Here is a 20,364-nt window from a genome sequence, read left to right as displayed (position 1 = left end):
GGGGAAGGATGGGGGAGCGTGTCGGGGCACCATGGGGGGGGGGGCACCACAGGTTTTCTCGCCTGGAGTGCCAAGATGGCTAGAAGCGCCCCTGCGCTTCTCACCATCTTGAGGCCTCACCTTCTGAAAAATGACACCAGGATGCGAAAAGCCATCACTCCAGAGGAGCAACTTATGATCACCCTGCGGTATGTTATGTCTTTTATCTATCATATCTTTTTTTTGAAATGATGAGCCAAACATTTTTTTTCTTCACAGAAAAACATTTATTTTTTTGGTTATCAAAAACAACAACAAAATGGCACTCACCAACATGGTGGCCATAATTAACTTTCAAAATTGAAAGAACATTTCCGCTTCAAGGTACAATACTTTTTGTTTGTTAGAACCATCTCCCACAACCCTCATTGTCCTATTGTCCCAGTGCTCATGGTTTGGGAGTGGACATGTTTGCTTGAACAATGTGGCAGACATTGGCTCCTGTTATCTGTCGAGAACAGGTAATTAGAAATCCAATCCATTTTAGCTGTGCCTTTATTTGTTGTACTGTGTGTCAACAATATAAAGCTAGCCAAAGGTGGTGGTGGGGGGTTGAAGAGCTATTGATCCTGCATACCTGTATAGCAGCAAACTGTAGTAGTGCAAAGTAACAAATAACAACAGTGTTCACACCCAAGCAATGCCAGGCTGACTACCTTTGGCTACCTACCATTCAAGACCCCCTGAACAGCACTCACCCACACAACAGTCCAGGAACCATCTCTGGTAGGAAAGTGCTGTTCCAAGGGTCTTGAATGGTAGGTGGCAAAAGTAGAAATCCTGGGTGCCTGGGTAAAGAGGTAATTTTCTTGCATACCTGTGCAGCAGCAAAGTCTAGTAGTGCAAAGTAACTAACAACAACAGTGTTCACGCCCAAGCAATGCCAGGCTGACTACCTTTGGCTACCTACCATTCAAGACCCCCTGAACAGCACTCACCCACACAACAGTCCAGGAACCATCTCTGGTAGGAAATTGCTGTTCCAAGGGTCTTGAATGGTAGGTGGCAAAAGTAGAAATCCTGGGTGCCTAGGGAAAGAGGTAATTTTCTGGCATACCTGTGCAGCAGCAAAGTTTACTGGTGGAAAGTTGTAGTAAACTCAGTACAACTACTATACTGAGTACTATTGTATACCAGACTGTGTTTGACTCGCTAGTTTTAGTTACCTGTCCATCCAAATCAGAAGGTGATCAAAAACACACTCATCTGTCATTGGACAGGTTTGATGGTAAAGTGTTTAACAACTGATTTTGATAGACCGATATCTAAACTAGTGAGCAGTGACACTATTTCTTAAAATTAACGGTCATTCTCGGGGAAAAAAGGGTAGTTGCCACTACTGGGCTGGGAGGAAGCCGAAGTACGAGTGCTTGTGGTACTACCTTGTGATAGCTGTGTGTACGTGGTAGGTTCCTCTACAGAGGTGATAGGGAAAGAAGGTGGTGGCTGGTAACCCTGTTATGATTTATTTGGAGATGGACTGTGGTATGGCTGAGTTGGAGATGGTTGCCATGTGGAGGGTGGCCTAGTGGGTGGTGCAGAGTAATCTAAGTGGCTTTTCACCGCCTCAAGCAAACTGCATTGGCAATGTTTTAACCTGTGCCGTGGCACTTGTTCTAGTAAAGGCAATAGTGACATCACCTCGTGAAAAAGGCTGCTACTTTGGTGCTGCATCAAACGGTCTATCTCTTGGCGATATTGTTGGCCCAAATTGTGTAGCTGCTCCTGGAAAAGCAGCCTTTCTTTGCGCAGCATCTCGTTTGATTCGGCCAACTGAGTTCTCAGAGTATCTATGTGTTGCTGGTATTGATGGGAAATAGTGCTACCTGAATGGTCCTGCAACCTTGTAGACACTATGGCTTCCTGGTTTTTCATCATCCCCACAAAGCTTGACACTGCTCCTGCCATCTGCACATTGGCCGATCTTGCCTGACCGCGAGCAGCTGTTACCCGAGCACTTGCTTGCTTACGCAATGACTCAGCCGTGTTTGGACGTTCGGTGGATGGTCCCTCACCAGGTGATTCAGACTGTGCAGATGAGGCCGCTGAAACACTTGGCCGTTCATCCTCGGCAATATCATCAAGATTGATACTGGTCAGAGTGTCCATTGATGTCTCAGGTGACTCATCCGTAATACACAGTGCCGGTCCCTCATTTGAGTCATCTAAAATAGCCTCGAAGTTATCTTTAGTGCTGTAGATAAAAAAACAAAAAAAATTATATGATGAAAAAGTGAAGGTGTTTCCACCATTCATCCCCCCCCCTCCCCCACCCCCCAAAAAATCAAGAAAATAAAGGAAGGAGAGTGGATGCATAACAAAGGTACATTACATTATAATAAAAAATAACTCACCCTCTATCTTGAACGAGAGGTCGAAGGAATCTCAGTAGAGGTGTGTGGCAATAAGGGGTCCTTCGCGATGCACCACTCCCACTTCTTTGGTCTGCTTTCTCCGCCTTCAATTCTTTAATGAAGCTGTCACGGATACTTTGCCATTTTGTCTTTATCTTTTCAACTGTGGAAACAAAAACAAATAACAATCTTGTCACTTTTTTCTACAGGTTCCTGGTGACTGGACAAACCTATACAAGTCTACATCTCACTTTCAGGGTTGGAAAGAGCACAATCAGTGCTATAGTGAACCGGACCAGCAGGGTGATATGGAGCAGTCTGGTTGCAAAGTACATGCCAGTTCCCAATTCTCAAAAGTGGGCAGAGATTGCAGACCTGTACTGGAACAGGTGCAACTTCCCGAACTGCCTAGGAGCCATCGATGGAAAACACGTTCGGCTACAGAAACCAGTGAGGAGCGGCAGTCTGTACTTCAACTACAAGAAGTACTTTAGTGTGGTCCTCCTGGCTGTGGCCGACGCAGACTATAATTTCATCTACGTGGATGTTGGCTCCTATGGCGGTTCAAGTGACTCGGGGATATTCCAGCGGTCCAGACTGCACCGCCTTCTCAATGAGGATAGGCTGGACATCCCCGGGGACAAGCCTTGGCCTGGAACAACATCACCAAGCTACCCCTACGTTTTTGGCGGCGACGAGGCATTTGCCTTATCACAACATGTGATGAGGCCGTTTGGGCAGAGAGGCCTCAGACGCGAAAAACGTGTGTTTAACTACCGGCTGACCCGGGCTCGTCGCATGGTCGAATGCACATTTGGAATCATGTCGAACAAGTGGAGGATGTTCCACACGCCACTACAACTGAGCCCGACCAACGCTACAGCAGTCGTGAAGGCGGCATGCATACTCCACAACTATGTTCGGCAGGAAGAAGGCTACAACATTCACCACCTCGACCAGGACTATTTGCCCGGAATCCGCCGGTTTGCAACAAGGGGTAGGGTACAGGCCCAGCAGAATCGGGACTACATGGTACGGTACTTCATGTCTAGAGAGGGACACATACCAGCCCAGGACATTATTGTTCCTCTCTAATTTTTATTGACATTTTACTGTTTTTTTTGTTGGGGGAGGTTGTCTTTATGTTACTTGTTCTTTTATTATACGGTTGTCAAATTAAAATTTTAAAATGTTTTTACAATGCGTGGTCACTGATGGGGGGGGGGGGGTTGGAAGGGGGGACTAGGGGTGTTGGGTAGATAGGAAGGGCAGTGTCGAATACAGGGGTGGGTGCCTTTGGAGAGGGAGAGGGTGGACATACAAGAGACGGTGGGATGGGGGTTGTAAGTGGCATTTTGGAGTGAGACGTGGAAAAAAAGGATGAGTGCCACTGGGGAATGGTGGGAGGGGATGTATGAGACAAATGGCAATCAGTAGACATGAGGGGAGAGAGGGTGTGGGGGAGGGAAAGGGGGGTGTGTGGTGGCTGGTGAGAGTTGGTGATAGTTGCAGTGTAGATAAAAAAAGTTTGGTGTGGGGGATATAAGTGGCACTAAACATATATAAAGAGCACATCATAGTAGGCAACATGTACCATACACATTCCAGGGCACTTACTTTCTTTGCTCTGCTTCCTGGCTGCAAGCCGGTCATACTCGTCCACAAACTGCTTGGTGATGCGCTCCCATAACAGCTTGCAGTGTGGAAGGTCGCTGTGCTTCTCATGGCTCTTGTTGTAGAGCTCTGGGAACTCCTGTACGGCCATTATTAGGTCCTCCACGTTTATAAATCTCCTGGTGGCCATGATGGCTGCTCTCGTCTCTTCCAGCTTGTTGACAGGAAGCTGTCAGAGATGACGTAGGGGGGAGGAGAGGAAAGTTCTGGCCATCCGTGTTGGCATACGTTTTTTGTGCAATTTTCTTTGTGAAGAGGGAGGTCCGTTTTGTCATAGGCTTTCATTATCCTCCGTGTATCTGGGTCAGGGAAAAATGCAGCAAGCCCGGACTCTGCGTTCAGTTTCTGAGTACGGCTGCCACGGATCGCCCGCGGATCCGTTTTTTTTGGGAGTGTGTACAGCCGCTATTTTTAACATTGGTATCCGTGGCTCCGTTTTTCATCCGGGACAAAAAACGTAGCTACGGATACGTTTTTAACCACTTCAGCCTACAGCTTCGAAAATCGTATGCATCCAAGCAATGTTCACCTCCCATTCATTCGCTAATAACTTTATCGCTACTTATCAAAATTAATTGATCTATATCTCGTTTTTTCCGCCACTAATTAGGCTTTCTTTAGGTAGTACATTTTGCTAAGAGCCACTTTACTGTAAATACATTTTAACAGGAAGATTAAGATAGAAATGGAAAAAAAACATTATTTCTCAGTTTTTAGCCATTATAGTTTAAAATTAATACATGCTACAGTAATTAAAACCCATGCATTTTATGTGCCCATTTGTCCCGCTTATTACACCATTTAAATTACGTCCCTATCACAATTTATGGCGCCGATATTTTATTTAGAAATAAAGGTGCATTTTTTCAATTTGCGTCGATCACTATTTACAAGCTTATAATTTTAAAAAATGTAATAAGATACTCTCTTGACATGTATATTTAAAAAGTTCAGACCCTTAGGTAACTATTTATGTAGTTTTTTTTTTTTTAATTGTAATTTTTTTTATTATTTTTTTTAATACAAAAATGTATTTGGGTAATTTTAGTTTGGGAGGTAAATAGCCAATTTTAGATGTAAAATAATGTATTTTTTATTCAATACAGGTATGTGGGTGCAGTTTACTATTTGGCCACAAGATGGCCACATTCAAAAAGTTCCTAGATGCGAACGATGTCGCATCTAGGAACTAAAATGAAGAGAAGTTGTTTCCTGGGGGCAGAAATACCACGCTCTCTGAAGAGAAAGCGTCGGTATTTTTGCCGGGGACTTGGATCGGTGAATGGGAATTATATTCCCATTCACTGATCGGGGGGGCAGCGGGAGGCAGCGGGGGCGCGCGCGGGCGCGCGCCCGATCGCGCGCACCACACGGCTGCAGCACCACTGCCTATCTGGACGGATATATGCGTCCAGATATGGCGAAGTGGTTAAAGCAAGTGTGAACTAGCCCTAACAGCACCTTTCTCCTGTTGGACTAAAATCGTTCAAGAGCTGCAGCCACTCAAGAGGCCACCTTGCAGGGTTTGGAAGTTTTGCCTCAGGACTTATTACTGAATAGGTACTGACAATAGCCAAGATTCAAACCCTGGTCTCCCTTGTCAAAGGCGGAGCCCTTAACCAGTACACTATCCAGCCTAAAGGGGTCCACACACCTAACAATTTACCCGCCGATATACAGCAGATTCGATCACTGTGATCGAATCTGCTGTGAAATCGATACGCAAACGCTGACCGAACAATTGATTTCCGACTGAAATCGGTCGTTCCCGTCGATTCCCGTCGTTCATATCCGTGCGGAAGTTTTCGTTCTATCGCGGGCAGGTCGGGAGTGCGTCAATAGCGGCGTTCGAATGTCCGACGACCGACGCTAGCAGCAATACATTACCTGTTCCGGCCGGCGCGAGTTTCCGCTGTCACTGCTGTCTTCTTCTCTGCACTCGGCTCCTCCAGCTTCACTTACTTCCTGTCGGGGACAGGAAGTTTAAGCAGTAGAGCACCCTCTACTGTTTAAACTTCCCCAGACAGGAAGTGAAATGAAGCTGGAGGAGCCGAGCGCAGAGAAGAAGACAGCAGAGACCGGGGACTCGCGCCGGCCGGATCAGGTAATGTATGCGGGGGCCCGGGGGGCGGCAGCGGCAGCTTCACAGATGGTGAATCATTTTCATGCTGAAATCGATTCATAATCTGTTTGCAGTAAAGGCAGCCATACGATCCCTCTCTGATCAGATTCGATCAGAGAGGGATCTATCTGTTGGTTGATCTGATGGCAAATCGACCAGTGTATGGCTACCTTAACAGAGAACTGTGATAGCCATATGAGGACTGAGTGATTTTATGCTATCTGATTGTATTTGTTTTTAGTGCTGTAACACAAATGTTACCTGCGCAGGAGGTTTTCTCAGGCCCTGCTGGGCCGATTTGCGTAATTTTTTTTTTTTGCTGGACGCAGCTAGCACTTTGCTAGCTGTGCCAGCACACCGATCGCCACCGCCCCGCGCTCGATTGCCGCTATCCGCGCCGCCGTAGAGCCCCCCCCTAGACCCCTGCGCTGCCTGGCCTATCAGCGCCAGGCAGCGCTAAGGGGTGGATCGGGACTCCCTTAGACGTCACGACGTCCGTGACGTCAGTGACGTCATCCCGCCCCGTCGCCATCGAAGCCCTCCAGGAAATCCTGTTCTTTGAACGGGATTTCCTGATCGCCTATCGCCGGAGGCGATCGGAGGGGCTGGGGGGATGCCGCTGAGCAGCGGCTATCATGTAGCGAGCCCTAGGCTCGCTACATGATTTAAAAAGAAAAAAAGCAAAAAAACGGCAGCGCTGCCCCCTGGCAGTTTTTAATATACCGCCAGGGAGGTTAAACATTATTGTTTGCTAGGTAGTGCACTCAAGTTGTGAAATTTACAAATAAAATATGCTGAGAATATTAAAAATGAACGGTTTCTATGCACTCATCTATTCTGTGTGACTGGTGCATAGCCTGTGTATACAGAATGTCTTTCGGGTACACAACCTGGTAAATCTGTCAGAAAAGTCTTGTGAAATATGTTTAATGGACGTTACCCACATAAGAAAAGCATTGTCTTGATACTGGGTGTAATCAGGGTTATTGGCGTTATTATAGCTACATTTTTTTTGTCTTTCCTCCAGTGATTGGGTTGTTCTACCCACATATTGGATTTCACAAGAGAACTTTAAGACACATACAGTATTACAAACTCACTGGAACAGATCACGAGGTATGTGATTCACCATGTAGTGCCATTAGAACTGGAAGTGACCAATGTGGATTTGCTTGTAATAGCAGCATAGCATAGACATCGGGAGTGGTGAATGATAACAAAAAGCCCCAACTGTTGTCATATTGGTTTTACTCATACTGCTCTATTTAGCCTTCAGCTTGCAGGAGGCTATGATGTTTTAAATATTCCTTGATTTTCTACATGTAAATTTTGGTTTAAGAGTGCAAATGTGAGGTACAGAGAAAATGTATGCCTGTTTCTGGTTTGAATTTGGATGAAAAGGTCCTGGATAATGTCACATTAGCAACATTACTATCGTGCAGATTCGTTTGGGATCCTGGACTGGCGTGTATTGGGAGAAGCGTGGGCCTTGCACGCCACTCCTCCAAGTCCAGGCCTGAGTCTGGCAGAGAGAGGGTTAACTGGCTCACATGCATGATTTGCATAAGTAACTGCAGCTGTCAATATGCAGTGTAGGCCCTGTGTGGAGCAAGAAGGCTCCGGAAAGGCTGTGCAGCCGAGAGGGCTGCCAGGCCTGTAGCAGCAGGGCAGCTGCTGTAAAGTGCTGGAGGGGAGTTGGACTGCAGTACTTGTAGTCCAGGAGACATCTGAAAAAAGCTGAGTGGCCCAGGGCTGCCATTAGGCCTATGGCAGGGTGTCACTGAAGAGCCAGTGTAGCTGTTGAGAGTAGAGATGGCTCAAACCTCCAATTTTAGGTTAGCAAACCTCAAACGCGAACTTCCGCAAAAGTTTGCGTTCGTGCGAACTAGACGAACCGCAATAGACTTCAATGGGCAGGCGAACTTTTAAAAATACAAACACTGCTTCTGGCTAGGGATGGTCGGAAATGGCAATTTCCAATTGCCAATCACCGCTACCGATTCCGCTTTCTGCTACCAATTTCCACATTCCGATGTGGATTTCCGCCGGAAATCGTGGAAATTTCCGCTGACTTTAACATCGATTTTCTCACAAACTATAAGGTCTTTTTGAAAACTTTTTTTTCATCTTGTTCACAAGATTCAGTTTAATAAACTCTGAAAATTTGGTGTTTCTAGGACTTACGCAGGCTTTGCTATTAACCGCTAAAGTCAGTGGATTTTTACTGTAATGTAAAATGCAGAAAATCCGCATTATCCGATATGCGGTAATTTTAAGCCAATTATAAGACTCGGAAGGAATAAGCCAATCAGAGAATGGGGAAATTTCCGCGTAAATCCCCATTCTCTGATTGGTTTATTCATTCCGAGTCTTCCGATTGGCTTAAAATTACCGCATATCAGATAATGCGGATTTTCTGCATTTTACATTACAGTAAAAATCCGCTGACTTTAGTGGTTAATAGCAAAGCCCCCGTAAGTCCTAGAAACACCAAATTTTCAGGGTTTATTAAACAGAGTCTTGAGAACAAGATGTAAAAAAGTTTTCAAAAAAAAAAACCATTATAGTTTTTGAGAAAATTGATGTTAAAGTCGGCGGAAATATCCACGATTTCCGGCGGAAATCCACCTACCGCACTTGTATTACCGATTTACGCATTCCGATGCGGAAATGCAACTTCCGATCAGAAATGCGGAAATTGCATTTCTGTTGAATCCGAGTGAGCATCCCTAGTGCTGGCCACAAAAGTGATGGAAAAGATGTTTCAAGGGGTCTAACACCTGGAGGGGGCATGGCAAAGTGGGATACATGCCCAAAGTCCCGGGGAAAATTACAGATTTGACGCACAGCAGGGTTTTAAGGGCAGAAATCACATTGCAATCCTAAATTGGCGGCATAAAGTGCTTTAAAACATCTTGCATGTGTATACATCAATAAGGTAGAGTAATTAGAGTACTGCTTCACACTGACACACCAAACTCTCTGTGTAACGCACCGCAAACGGCTGTTTGTGTAGTGACGGCCTTGATGGACTGGTGCGCACCATGGCGAGAGTGGCGATGGCAGTTTTCAAGCCCATGTGGTTGGGCTGAGGTAGCTGAATGACAGAACAACAGTGACTGAGTGTCCAGCTGATCGAATTTGGTCTGTCCACAATGAAGCAATGACCTTATTATCTTGGGTGTGCCCCCCCCAACACACTCATATAGCCGACGGTCATTGCTTCATTGTGATATGCAAGCCCCTTCACCGCGGCAAGGTAATGATCAAGAAGGGGAATTGACACATGTACGTGCCTTTTGTTTTGTTGTTGCAGCCGCAGTTCAGCCAGAAAAATTAGGCAGGCATGTGCACGCACCCAAATTTTTTTTTTTTTTTAGCAGCGACCTTAAAAATTCAGGAATCCACCTGGAGTCCTGGACCCTGTTGGTGGTGGCGGAGAAGGCAGTCAAGCGGCCTGCGGGCAGAGGTGCTGTGTGGGGAGCGACTTAGTCTTGGGGCAGGCAGTCACATGGCGTGCAGGCAGGGATGCTGTGTGTGGGGACTGACTTAGTCCCCTTAGCCCTCCGGGATCCATGCCTCATTCATTTTGATAAAGGTGAGGTACTGAACACTTTTGTGACTTAGGCGACTTCTCTTCTCAGTGACAATGCCTCCAGCTGCACTGAAGGTCCTTTCTGACAGGACGCTTGAGGCAGGGCAAGAGAGAAGTTGGATGGCAAATTGGGACAGCTCTGGCCACATGTCAAGCCTGCGCACCCAGTAGACCAAGGGTTCATCGTCGCTGCTTGCAGTGTCTACATCCACACTTAAGGCCAGGTAGTCGGCTACCTGCCAGTCCAGGCGTTGGTGGAGGGTGGATCCGGAAGGACTATGGTGAGGAGTTGGACTAAAGAATGTCTGCATGTCCGACATCACCATGAGATTGCTGGAGCGTCCTGTCCTTGCCTGCGTGGACATGGGAGGATTATTAGTGGTACCTTTATTCTGTTGTGGTGTGACATCACCCTTAAATGCATTGTAAAGCATACTTGCCAGCTTGTTGTGCAAGTGCTGCATCCTTTCTGCCTTCTGGTGATTTGGTAACATGTCTGCCACTTTGTGCCTGTACCGAGGGCCTAGTAGTGTGGCCACCCAGTACAGGTCATTCCCCTAGAGTTTTTTTTATACGGGGGTCCCTCAACAGGCTGGACAGCATTAAAGACACCATCTGCACAAAGCTGGATGCTGAGCTACTATCCATCTCCTCTTGTTCTTCCTCAGTGATTGCAGGTAAGTTCTCCTCCCCCAGCCATGAACACCACCACGGGAAAGGTGAGCAGCATAAGCCCCCTGCAATGCCTACTGGGGTTGTTCTTCCGCCTCCTCCTCAAAAAAAAAAAACACCTTCCTCATCTGACTCCTCTTCCCCAGACAACTCTTCCTCCTCCCCCTCTTCCCCCCTCCTCTGTGCTGCTGCAGGTGTTGACGAAACATCTGGTTCTGCTGATGATTGTTCTTACTCTTCCTCCTCTTCCTGTTCACGCTCATCCACAGCTTTATCCACCACTCTACGCATGGCACGCTCCAGGAAGAAAGCATTTGATGGAGGGTCCAGGAGGAGCTAAAGGTATTTACTTGTAATCCCCCACAATCTTATTTTCAGCTGTGGTATCCTTTAAATACAGTCTTGCTTCAACTTGTTCCTCAGGAGAAAAAAATTGTGATACAACATAGTGTAAACTTGCATAGATCTTAAAGTCCTTCTTTCTTATACATGTGCAAAAGTGTGTGCACCCCTGCACCTGACACTGTGCATGTCATGCAACCAGCTTGCAAAGTTGACTGTTGCCTCCACACTACCCGGTGTTTTTGTGGTCCTTCACCAAGCTCTTCACCACATTATAATAGAAAAATGTAGGCTGTCAGATGTGTCGATGTCTCGGCTATGAGGCAAGACATGTCCAAGATGGCATGACAACATAGTACCTGGCATGCAGCATAGGCCCTGGGGAGCTGGGGGTTTGTAGTTGAAGAGGAGATTGCAGCACAAGTAGAGTAGCACTGCCACTCAGCCGAGGAGGAGGACAATGACAGCAAAGAGGATGTAGCAGGAGGAGTAGGAGAGGAGGTGGCAGCAGGCCTGCCTGCAAGCCGTGGAGGTGTCACAACTAGGTCCACTGCACAGCCACATACTCCCTGCTTGCCAGTGGTCACCAGGTTGACCCAATGTTCTGTATAAGTAATGTACTTGCCCTAACTGTGCTTTGCAGACCAGGCATCTGTGGTTAGAAGGACCCTTGACCCAACGCTGTGTGCCAGAGATGACACCACTTGCCTTTCAACATCACGGTACAGTTTGGGAATTTCCCTTTTTGAGAAATAATTGTGGCCTGGTATCTTCCACTGCAGTGTCCCAATCGCCACAAATTTTCTGAAGGCCTCAGAGTCCACCAGTTGGTATGGTAACAGTTGGCGAGCTAACAGTTCCCCCAAGCCAGCTGTCAGACGCCAGGCAAGGGGGTGACTGGCAGGCATTGGCTTCTTCCACTCAAAGATTTCCTTCACGGACACCTGGCTACTGCTGTGGGCAGAGGAGCAGGAACCAATCAAGGTGAGAGGCGGAGTGGAGGAGGGTAGCTGTGAAGGTGCAAGGGATAAAGCAGCTGAAGATGCTGCACCTGAAGGAGGAAGAGGAGGCAGAGGGTGGCTTTGCTATTGTGTGCTGCTTTTCCTCAGGTGGTCATCCCATTGCAGTTTGCGCTTTTTCATCATGTGCCTTCATAAGGCAGTTGTCCCTACGCAGGTCTTGGTCTTTCCACGGCTCAATTTTTGGTGGCAGAGAGTACAGATGGCATCGCTCTCATCTGAGGCAGACACACACAAAAATTTCCACAACGCTGAGTCCTGGGATGATGGCATTGTGGTGGCATCAGCAGCTGACCTTGAAGGGCATGTTGGCTGGCTATCCATAGGTGGCAATACATGCCGCCGGACACTGCCATGAGCAGTTTCTGATGACGAGCTCTGCCTGCTTCTTTCAGCAACTCGTCTCCCCCTACACCTCTCTGACTCCCCCTCTGAACTGTCCCCCTGTTCATCTCCTCTATTCAGAACCCACATGACATCCATGGCAGTATCATCATAATCATCATAGTAATCATCCTCCACAGCTTTGCTTGTATCAGACACCTCCAAAACTGCACCAACAACAGGTACTTCATCCTCCTCACACCTTACGTCCATAGTGGCGTCTAACTCAGACATATGAGGTGGTGTAACTTGCTTAGCACCTTCATCTTGTAACAGTAATGGCTGTGAATCAGTTAATTCCCCACCAAATAACTCCTGCGAAGTGTCAATTGGAGTGGATGTGGTGCTAGTAGTAGCACTGGTGGCTGCCGACTGAGTGTTAAGTGGGGTGCCAGAATCAGAGCAGGAGGAGGAAGATATGTCACGGTTCCGTGCGGAAGCTGAAGAAGATTAGGTGATCGCTGTTAAATACTCAACTATGTTCTGACAATCTTGGGAGTTGATGGCACGTGCCTTCTGAACACTGTGCTTTGGTCCAGGGCCGCACGAAATCACATCAGCACGACCTCGACCAGACCTCCCGGGTGGTCTGCCTCTGCCTGTTATTTTGTCCATATTGGGGGGGATGAACTGAAAGGTATGTACTGACTTGACTAATATAATGTGCAGTTGCACAGATGCAGTGAAAGGTATACACTGACTTCTGGTATAATACAATGTGCAGTCACACAGATACAGTGAAAGGTATACGCTGACTGCTGGTATAATACAATGTGCTGTCACACAGATGCAGTGAAAGGTATACACTGACTGCTGGTATACTACAATGTGCAGTCACAGATGCAGTGAAAGGCATGCAGTGACTGGTATTATAACACAATGTGCAGTCACACAGGTGCAGTGAAAAGGTATGCACTGACTGGTATATAAAACTGTGTGGTGTCACATAGATGCAGTGAAAGGTATACACTGACTGCTGGTATAATACAATGTGCAGTCACACAGGTACAGTGAAAGGTATACACTGACTGCTGGTATAATACAATGTGCAGTCACACAGGTGCAGTGAAAGGTATGCACTGACTGCTGGTATAATACAATGTGCAGTCACACAGGTGCAGTGAAAGGTATACAGTGACTGGTATAATACAATGTTCAGTCACACAGGTGCAGTGAAAGGTATGCATTGACTGCTGGTATAACAATGTGCAGTCACACAGGTGCTGTGAAAATGGATGCACTGACTGCTGGTATATAAAACAGTGTGTGGTCACACAGATGCAGTGAAAGGTATGCAGTGACTGCTCGTCTAACAATGTGCAGTTACACAGATGCAGTGAAAAGGTATGCAGTGACAGCTGGTATAACAATATGCAGTCACACAGGTGCAGTGAAAAGGTATGCAGTGACTGCTGGTATAACAATGTGCAGTCACACAGGTGCAGTGAAAGGTATGCAGTGACTGCTGGTATAACAATGTGCAGTGAAAGGTTATGCAGTGACTGCTGGCATAACAATGTGCAGTCACACAGGTGCAGTGAAAAGGTATGCACTGACTGCTGGTATAACAATGTGCAGTCATACAGGTGCAGTGAAAAGGTATACAGTGACTGGTATATAAAACTGTGTGGTGTCACATAGATGCAGTGAAAGGTATACACTGACTGCTGGTATAATACAATGTGCAGTCACACAGATACAGTGAAAGGTATACACTGACTGCTGGTATAATACAATGTGCAGTCACAGATGTAGTGAAAGGTATGCACTGACTGGTATATAAAACAGTTTGCAGTCACACAGATGCAGTGAAAGGCATGCAGTGACTGGTATATAAAACAGCGTGTGGTCACACAGATGCAGTGAAGGGCATGCAGTGACTGGTGTATATAAAACAGCGTGCGTTCACACAGATGCAGTGAAAGGCATGCAGTGACTGGTATATAAAACAGTGTGTGGTCACACAGATGCAGAGAAAGGCATGCAGTGACTGGTATATAAAACAACGTGCGTTCACACAGATGCAGTGAAAGGCATGCACTGACTGGTATATAAAACAGCGTGCTGTCACACAGATGCAGTAAAAGGCATGCACTGACTGGTATATAAAACAGCATGCTGTCACACAGATGCAGTGAAAGGTATGCAGTGACTGATGGTATAATACAATGTGCAGTCACACAGGTGCAGTGAAAAGGTATGCACTGAATGTGCTGGGCCTGGCACAGTATAGCAATTAGCAAGGGCCAGCTGCGACAGACAGGGCTGTATATGCAGTGTCAGTGGGGGGGAAAAAAAGAAAAACACAGACAGGAAAACAAAATGCGATGCCATTAAAATACATTAACTACCTAATGACCGCGTCACGCTGATGGGCGTGATTGTGGCGGCAGCCCCGGGACCACCTAACGCTGATCTGCGTAAATTCCTGGGGCTGCAGTTTCGCGCGCAGGCTGCTGCATCTCCTGCTTGGTAGGCAGAGCGGAACCTTCAGTCTCCAAGCGGCGATCTCATTAGGGTGTACAGTGCTGCGATCTACAGCAGCGCTGTACTGGAGACAGTTGTGTGACACGGCTGTCCCCTCTAGAGGCTCAGGTGTGATCGGCTGTCATAGGCTGAAGCCTATGACAACTGATCACAGGGATTGGCTGGCGGGGGGAGGAAGAGCGGGCTGGGGAGGGGGAAAAAAAACAACAATTTTTTTTTAAAAATATGCACATAATTATAATAAAAAAACAAACATTGGGTTGGTGGGGGGAAAAGGGGGGGGGGGAATCACTCGTGTGCTGTGTTGTGCGGCCCTGCAACTTGGCCTTAAAGCTCCAGTGGCCTATTTCACAAAAAATGGCCTGGTCTTTAGGGGGGGGGGGGGGGGGTAAAGCCTGTGGTCATGAAGTAGTTAAGGGCTTGTTCTCACTAGAGGCGTTTTTGCCCTTTTTCCAAGTGCAGGGGATTCAAAATCGCCCTCAAAATGTTGGTGCAATGATTCCCTATGAGAGAGTTCACATCTGAGCAATGGATGAATGGCAATAACAGAGGTGCCAAAATAGGATAAAATAATTAAAAACCGTTTAAAAGGAGGGAAGGTTCGGTGGTTACCCCCTCAGGTATATATAATAAAATTTATTATAAGCTCTCCAGGCATGCAACGCGTTTCACGGGTCAAAAGCCCGCTTCATCAGGCAATTAGTGTTGGTGATACACAAGGCTGTGTCACTGTACGGGTCCAGCACCTACTGTGATCTAGTCCACCCCTGGTGGAGGGGTGTATCCCTGTTTCCTGTCTACAGAGAGCGACTTCTTAATACCTGAGTGGGGTCAGGTCATAATACTCCCCACCTGCACATCCAGTGTATGCCTTTGTGGTAACCCAGACTTGTGATATACTCGTCATTTTCATCATATTTCCTGTTGTCGTGACATACTACACTATATTGGGCTCTCGGTTTTCACTTTCTTGTATTCTTCCAAGCTACTTCACATCTGAGCAGTTCATTTCCGATCCGCTCAGCAAAGAGGTGCGTGTAGCATTTTTGAGGCGATTTTACCTCAATGGAAGGTATAGGAAGAGCAGCAATTGCGTTTTTTAAGAATAAATACATTGGGCTTGATTCACTATGCGGTGCTAACCTACTTAGCATGTGTAAAGTCTTTAGACGTGCTAACCAGGGTGCTAAGTAGGTTAGCACCGGTTTTCTCAATCAGATTGCGCGCTAAATATCGCGCGCAAAGTTTTGCGCGCGCTAAGTCCCATAGGCTTTAGTGGGCACTTCGTGCGGAGCACCCTGCGCTCTGTGCAGTGCGCATGCAAAACTTTGTGCACGGTACTTTGCGTGCGATCAGAACTTATCACGGCTAAACTGAGTTTAGGCGTGATAAAGGGCTTTTCACAAGCGTGCTAACTGTTAGCACCGCTTTGTGAATCAAGCCAATTCTATTTATTCTTTTTCGGGTCAGAGAGTTCACTTCCTGACTTGCGTCAGGGAGTGAATGACAAAACCGTTCTGAAAAAGTGTTTAGAAAAACGCTTGTTACAAAAACGCACTGCGCAGCGAAGTGCCGGGAGGCGCTTAAAAAAACTCACACAAAACACTTGCGTTTTTAGATGTGAACAAGAGCTAAATGGGCGATAAATGCAGTTTTGCAAAAATGCTAAATACACACGCATTCAAATGAGTGTGTATGGCCTCAGAGTAAATGGCACTCCAGGCTCCTGAAAATCAGCTAGGTGGAAAAAAATAAAATAAATAAAACATATAATTATATGTGGTGACCAAAAGACCTTACCTTTAATAAGTTCAGACAAACCAACAGCCAATTTATCAGTTGGAGCCATCTTCAGGTCACTTATATACTGGAGCTGTTTATCATGTCTCTCTCTGTCCCCCGTGTCACACAAGTCACCTGTGTCTGATTCCTGTAAGACAGTCAGTGGGTCAGCCATGTTACACAGCAGCTCCTCAATGTGACGCATCTTCCTGGATAGCTCCTCCTTCTCTATCCCCAGCTGCTTGATGATGTCATCAAATAATAGAGATGTTTGCTTTGACTGTTTTGTGATGTCACTCAGGACTCTTGTCTCAAGGCCTCTCAGCTGTCTCCTGAGGTCTCTAAACAGGACACTGACTCTCTTTAATTCACCATCTGCTTTTTGTTTTGCTTTTTTCCTGCGTTCCTCCAGACTCTGAACTCTTTTCTCAGCCTCTTCTGTCTCTGCCATCAGTTTCTGCAGCTCACTTTTCAGCTTCTTCTGCACAGAGGCCTCATCCAGTGTTATTACCTGGTGTCCCTGATGTTCTCCATCCAGCCTGCAGGTTGCACAGACATAGGCAGCATCCTCAGTGCAGTAATACTCCAGGATCTTCTTATGGACCAAGCATTTCCTGTTCCCGAGGTCAGTGGTGGGAGGCAGTAATGTGTGTGCCCCTGACCTGTCATGTTTCATCAGGTGATGGTCACACAAGGAGGTCTCACACTGCAGACAGGATTTAGTAGCAGGAACAGGAAAGTCACAGTAATTACAGAAGACACCAGTCTGCTCCTGATCTGTCTGTGTAGCATAAAAAGCCTCACAGATATTATGGAGCCTTGTGTTCCTCACCAGCTCAGGCCTTCTCAGATATATCTTCTGACATTCAGGACATGTATAATCCTGTAGGTCCTCCTGATGGTTCCAGGCTTGTGTGATGCAGCACCGGCAGAAGTTGTGACCACACGGCAAGGTCACAGGATCTCTATAGACCTCCATACAGATGGAGCAGCGGAGCTCAGCAGGCACATCAGTAGACGCCATTGTCACACCTAGAATTATAGGAGCAAAGGTTAACTATTTCCTGGTCACTACAAGCAGGGTGTAGTTGTTATACAGGTTTTAACCATTAACTTTGACATTGCATAGAAAACATAAATTGCAGGGTTTAATAATATTGAGAACAGGGTACTGGCATAGAAAATCAGGGCTAGATTTGTATTAATACAAATGTATTACCTCTGAACTTTTGAAGCCAGAAATAATAAGGAACAGAACGCAATTCACTTAGCGTTTTCAGTGGTGATATTATCATTAGTGTTGGGTGAACACCTGGATGTTCGGGTTCGCGAACGTTCGCCGAACATGGCCGCGATGTTCGGGTGTTCGCGCCGAACATAATGGAAGTCAATGGGGACCCGAACTTTCATGCTTTGTAAAGCCTCCTTACATGCTACATACCCCAAATTTACAGGGTATGTGCACCTTGGGAGTGAGTACAAGAGGAAAAAAAATTTAGCAAAAAGAGCTTATAGTTTTTGAGAAAATCGATTTTAAAGTTTCAAAGGGAAAACTGCCTTTTAAATGCGGGAAATGTCTGTTTTCTTTGCACAGGTAACATGCATTTTGTCGCCATGCAGTCATAAATGTAATAAAGATGAGAGGTTCCAGGAAAAGGGACCGGCAACGTTAACCCAGCAGCAGCACACAGGATGGAAGAGGAGGCGCAGGAGGAGAAGGCCACGCTTTCAGGCGCAACTCAGGCCTTGCATGAGGACAAAAAAATGCGTGCGCAAAGCAATGCAATGAGAAGTTTTCAGGACACAATGGGCTATTCGGAGGAGCTATTCCCACCCCCACAATCTTCTACCTGTGAAAGGTCAATGGAACAGCCACAAATGTTGTGCCTGGATTCACAACCTTTTTCTGTGGAAAATGCACCTCGCACTGAAATGCAAGGCGAGGCCGAGGATGAACATGACGTCAACAACTCAACATGACGCAAAATGGGGGCGGAACAGAAAGCTGCTTTCAATGTTTTGAAGGCCTTAATTGCCTCCGGTGGCCAGTTAGATGCATCATTCATCACACCCAAATCCCAGAGCAATATGTGTAGGAATTTGAATCGCAGGAGGTGTACCGAGATCATCTGGACAAGTGACCAAGTGACAAAGTGAAAAGTGACAAAGTGACCAGTGACAGTGACAAAATGACAAAGTGACTGACAAAGTGACCACAGTGACTGACAAAGTGACAAAATGACAAAGTGACCAAGTTACAAAATGACAAAGTGACAAAGTGACTGACAAAGTGACCACAGTGACTGACAAAGTGACAAAGTGACCACAGTGACTGACAAAGTGACAAAATGACAAAGTGACCAGTGACAAAGTGACAAAGTGACTGACAAAGTGACCACAGTGACTGACAAAGTGACAAAATGACAAAGTGACCAGTGACAAAGTGACAAAATGATAAAGTGACAAAGTGACCAGTGACAAAGTGACAAGTGAGAGGTTGTTCTGGGGAGCTCTACTCCACTTCACACAGTCACATATGAGGAGAGGTCTCGTCGGGACTGCTGATCCTCCTCAGCTTGCTCGAAGCCTTGAGGGTTCCTGAAGATCCTCTGCTTGGAGTTCGCCGGGGTTCAGCTTGGTGTCGGGGTCGGCGGCGTCCTCCTCACTCCGTGGCAGATCTTCTGTTGAAGGAAAAAAAAAAAAAAAAAACATTTTTTAAAGTCCAGTACCGCTTCTGAAGGACTCACCAAGAAATGCAAGAGCGCTTCAATGTAGCGCACCATCGCTCGCTGGGTGATGTCCCTCCCTACGCGCTGGAATTCTACGCTGCACATGCTAGCACGCTTTTGCGCAGTGCCGAGGCGCATTCCAGCAGCTAGCTACCAAGCTTCTGTGGATCTGATTGGGCCACCATGTTGGACCTCTGCCAAGTCCTCCAAAATTTTGAGCAATCCACGTTGTGACTGAGCAGTGACAACTCTACAGTCAGCATTACAATACCACTGCTGTGTTTACTGAAGAAATCAATGTTGAAGATGGAAACCGCTGGCATGATGCAAGTGGGGGAATCTGAAGATGAAAACGATCAGCGTGATGATACCAACATCAGGCAATCTGCCTCAGGAAACGCTGGTCCCAGCTATGACAAAGAACAGGACGAGGAACAGCTGGAGTTGGAGCAGGAATTGGATGCCCCCACTGCCGAGGGACAGAGCAGTGCACGTTGGACTTCCACAATTTAGCGGGAATGGACAGCAGAAGAGGAAGAAAGTGATGCTGGTGACGAATATGGTGCATCACAACAATCACAACGCTCACAAGAACATGAAGACAGAGGAGTCTGGCAGGACTCTCTGGCACACATGGCTCAATTCATGCTAGACTGCATTGAACGCTGCCCGCGCATTATTCACTATTCATTATTATTCATTATTCTGGACAGCACCAATTACTGGGTTTATACCCAGTTTATACAAACACAATGTTAAAAAACTGATTAAAGAAAGTGTCAGACAGGTCAAAAATGGAACAATTCCAGCAGGCCCTTGAGGATGGAGACTTTAGAGAGGAGATTGACATCCTCCTCCTTCTCTAGCCAGTTGTACGCCGACAGACTGACTTCAGCAAACCCAGGAGGACCAGGAGGGCAGCAAAGAACACAAGCTGCTGCTAGTGCCCAAAAGGGAATGGTATTGGCAGTGTCCTTGGAGTGGGAACATTTTCTGACACCCATGCAGCAGCCCACAGAACAGCAATCGGGCAGTTCCACGTCCTCCAACACCGATTGCCTGGAGAAGATGGTCAAGGACTACATGTCAGATGGCGTAGCTGTGTTGAACAATCCATCTGCAGACAGACGGTGAGTGTGACAGCACAGAAGGACCATGGCAACTC

The 20,364-nt window shown here is 46.7% G+C and overlaps 2 protein-coding genes across 3 annotated transcripts in view; one reads left to right on the top strand and one right to left on the bottom strand.

Moving 5' to 3' along the window:
- LOC137535392 (zinc finger protein 665-like) overlaps positions 1-20,364 on the top strand; it is a 976,927-nt gene that overhangs the window by 586,790 nt on the left and 369,773 nt on the right. The gene's annotated exons all lie outside the window — the stretch shown is intronic.
- Positions 1-20,364, bottom strand: part of LOC137535857 (uncharacterized) — a 532,348-nt gene that overhangs the window by 274,552 nt on the left and 237,432 nt on the right. Inside the window, exon 19 of the mRNA XM_068257740.1 lies at positions 10,395-10,399. Coding sequence (XP_068113841.1) covers positions 10,395-10,399 — 5 coding nt within the window. The remainder of the gene's footprint in view (positions 1-10,394; positions 10,400-20,364) is intronic.

Source organism: Hyperolius riggenbachi, chromosome 10 (assembly GCF_040937935.1).
Source record: "Hyperolius riggenbachi isolate aHypRig1 chromosome 10, aHypRig1.pri, whole genome shotgun sequence".
Lineage (NCBI taxonomy): Eukaryota > Metazoa > Chordata > Amphibia > Anura > Hyperoliidae > Hyperolius > Hyperolius riggenbachi.
The sequence above is the reverse complement of the archived record's forward strand: the minus strand, read 5'-3'. Positions and strand labels throughout refer to the sequence as shown.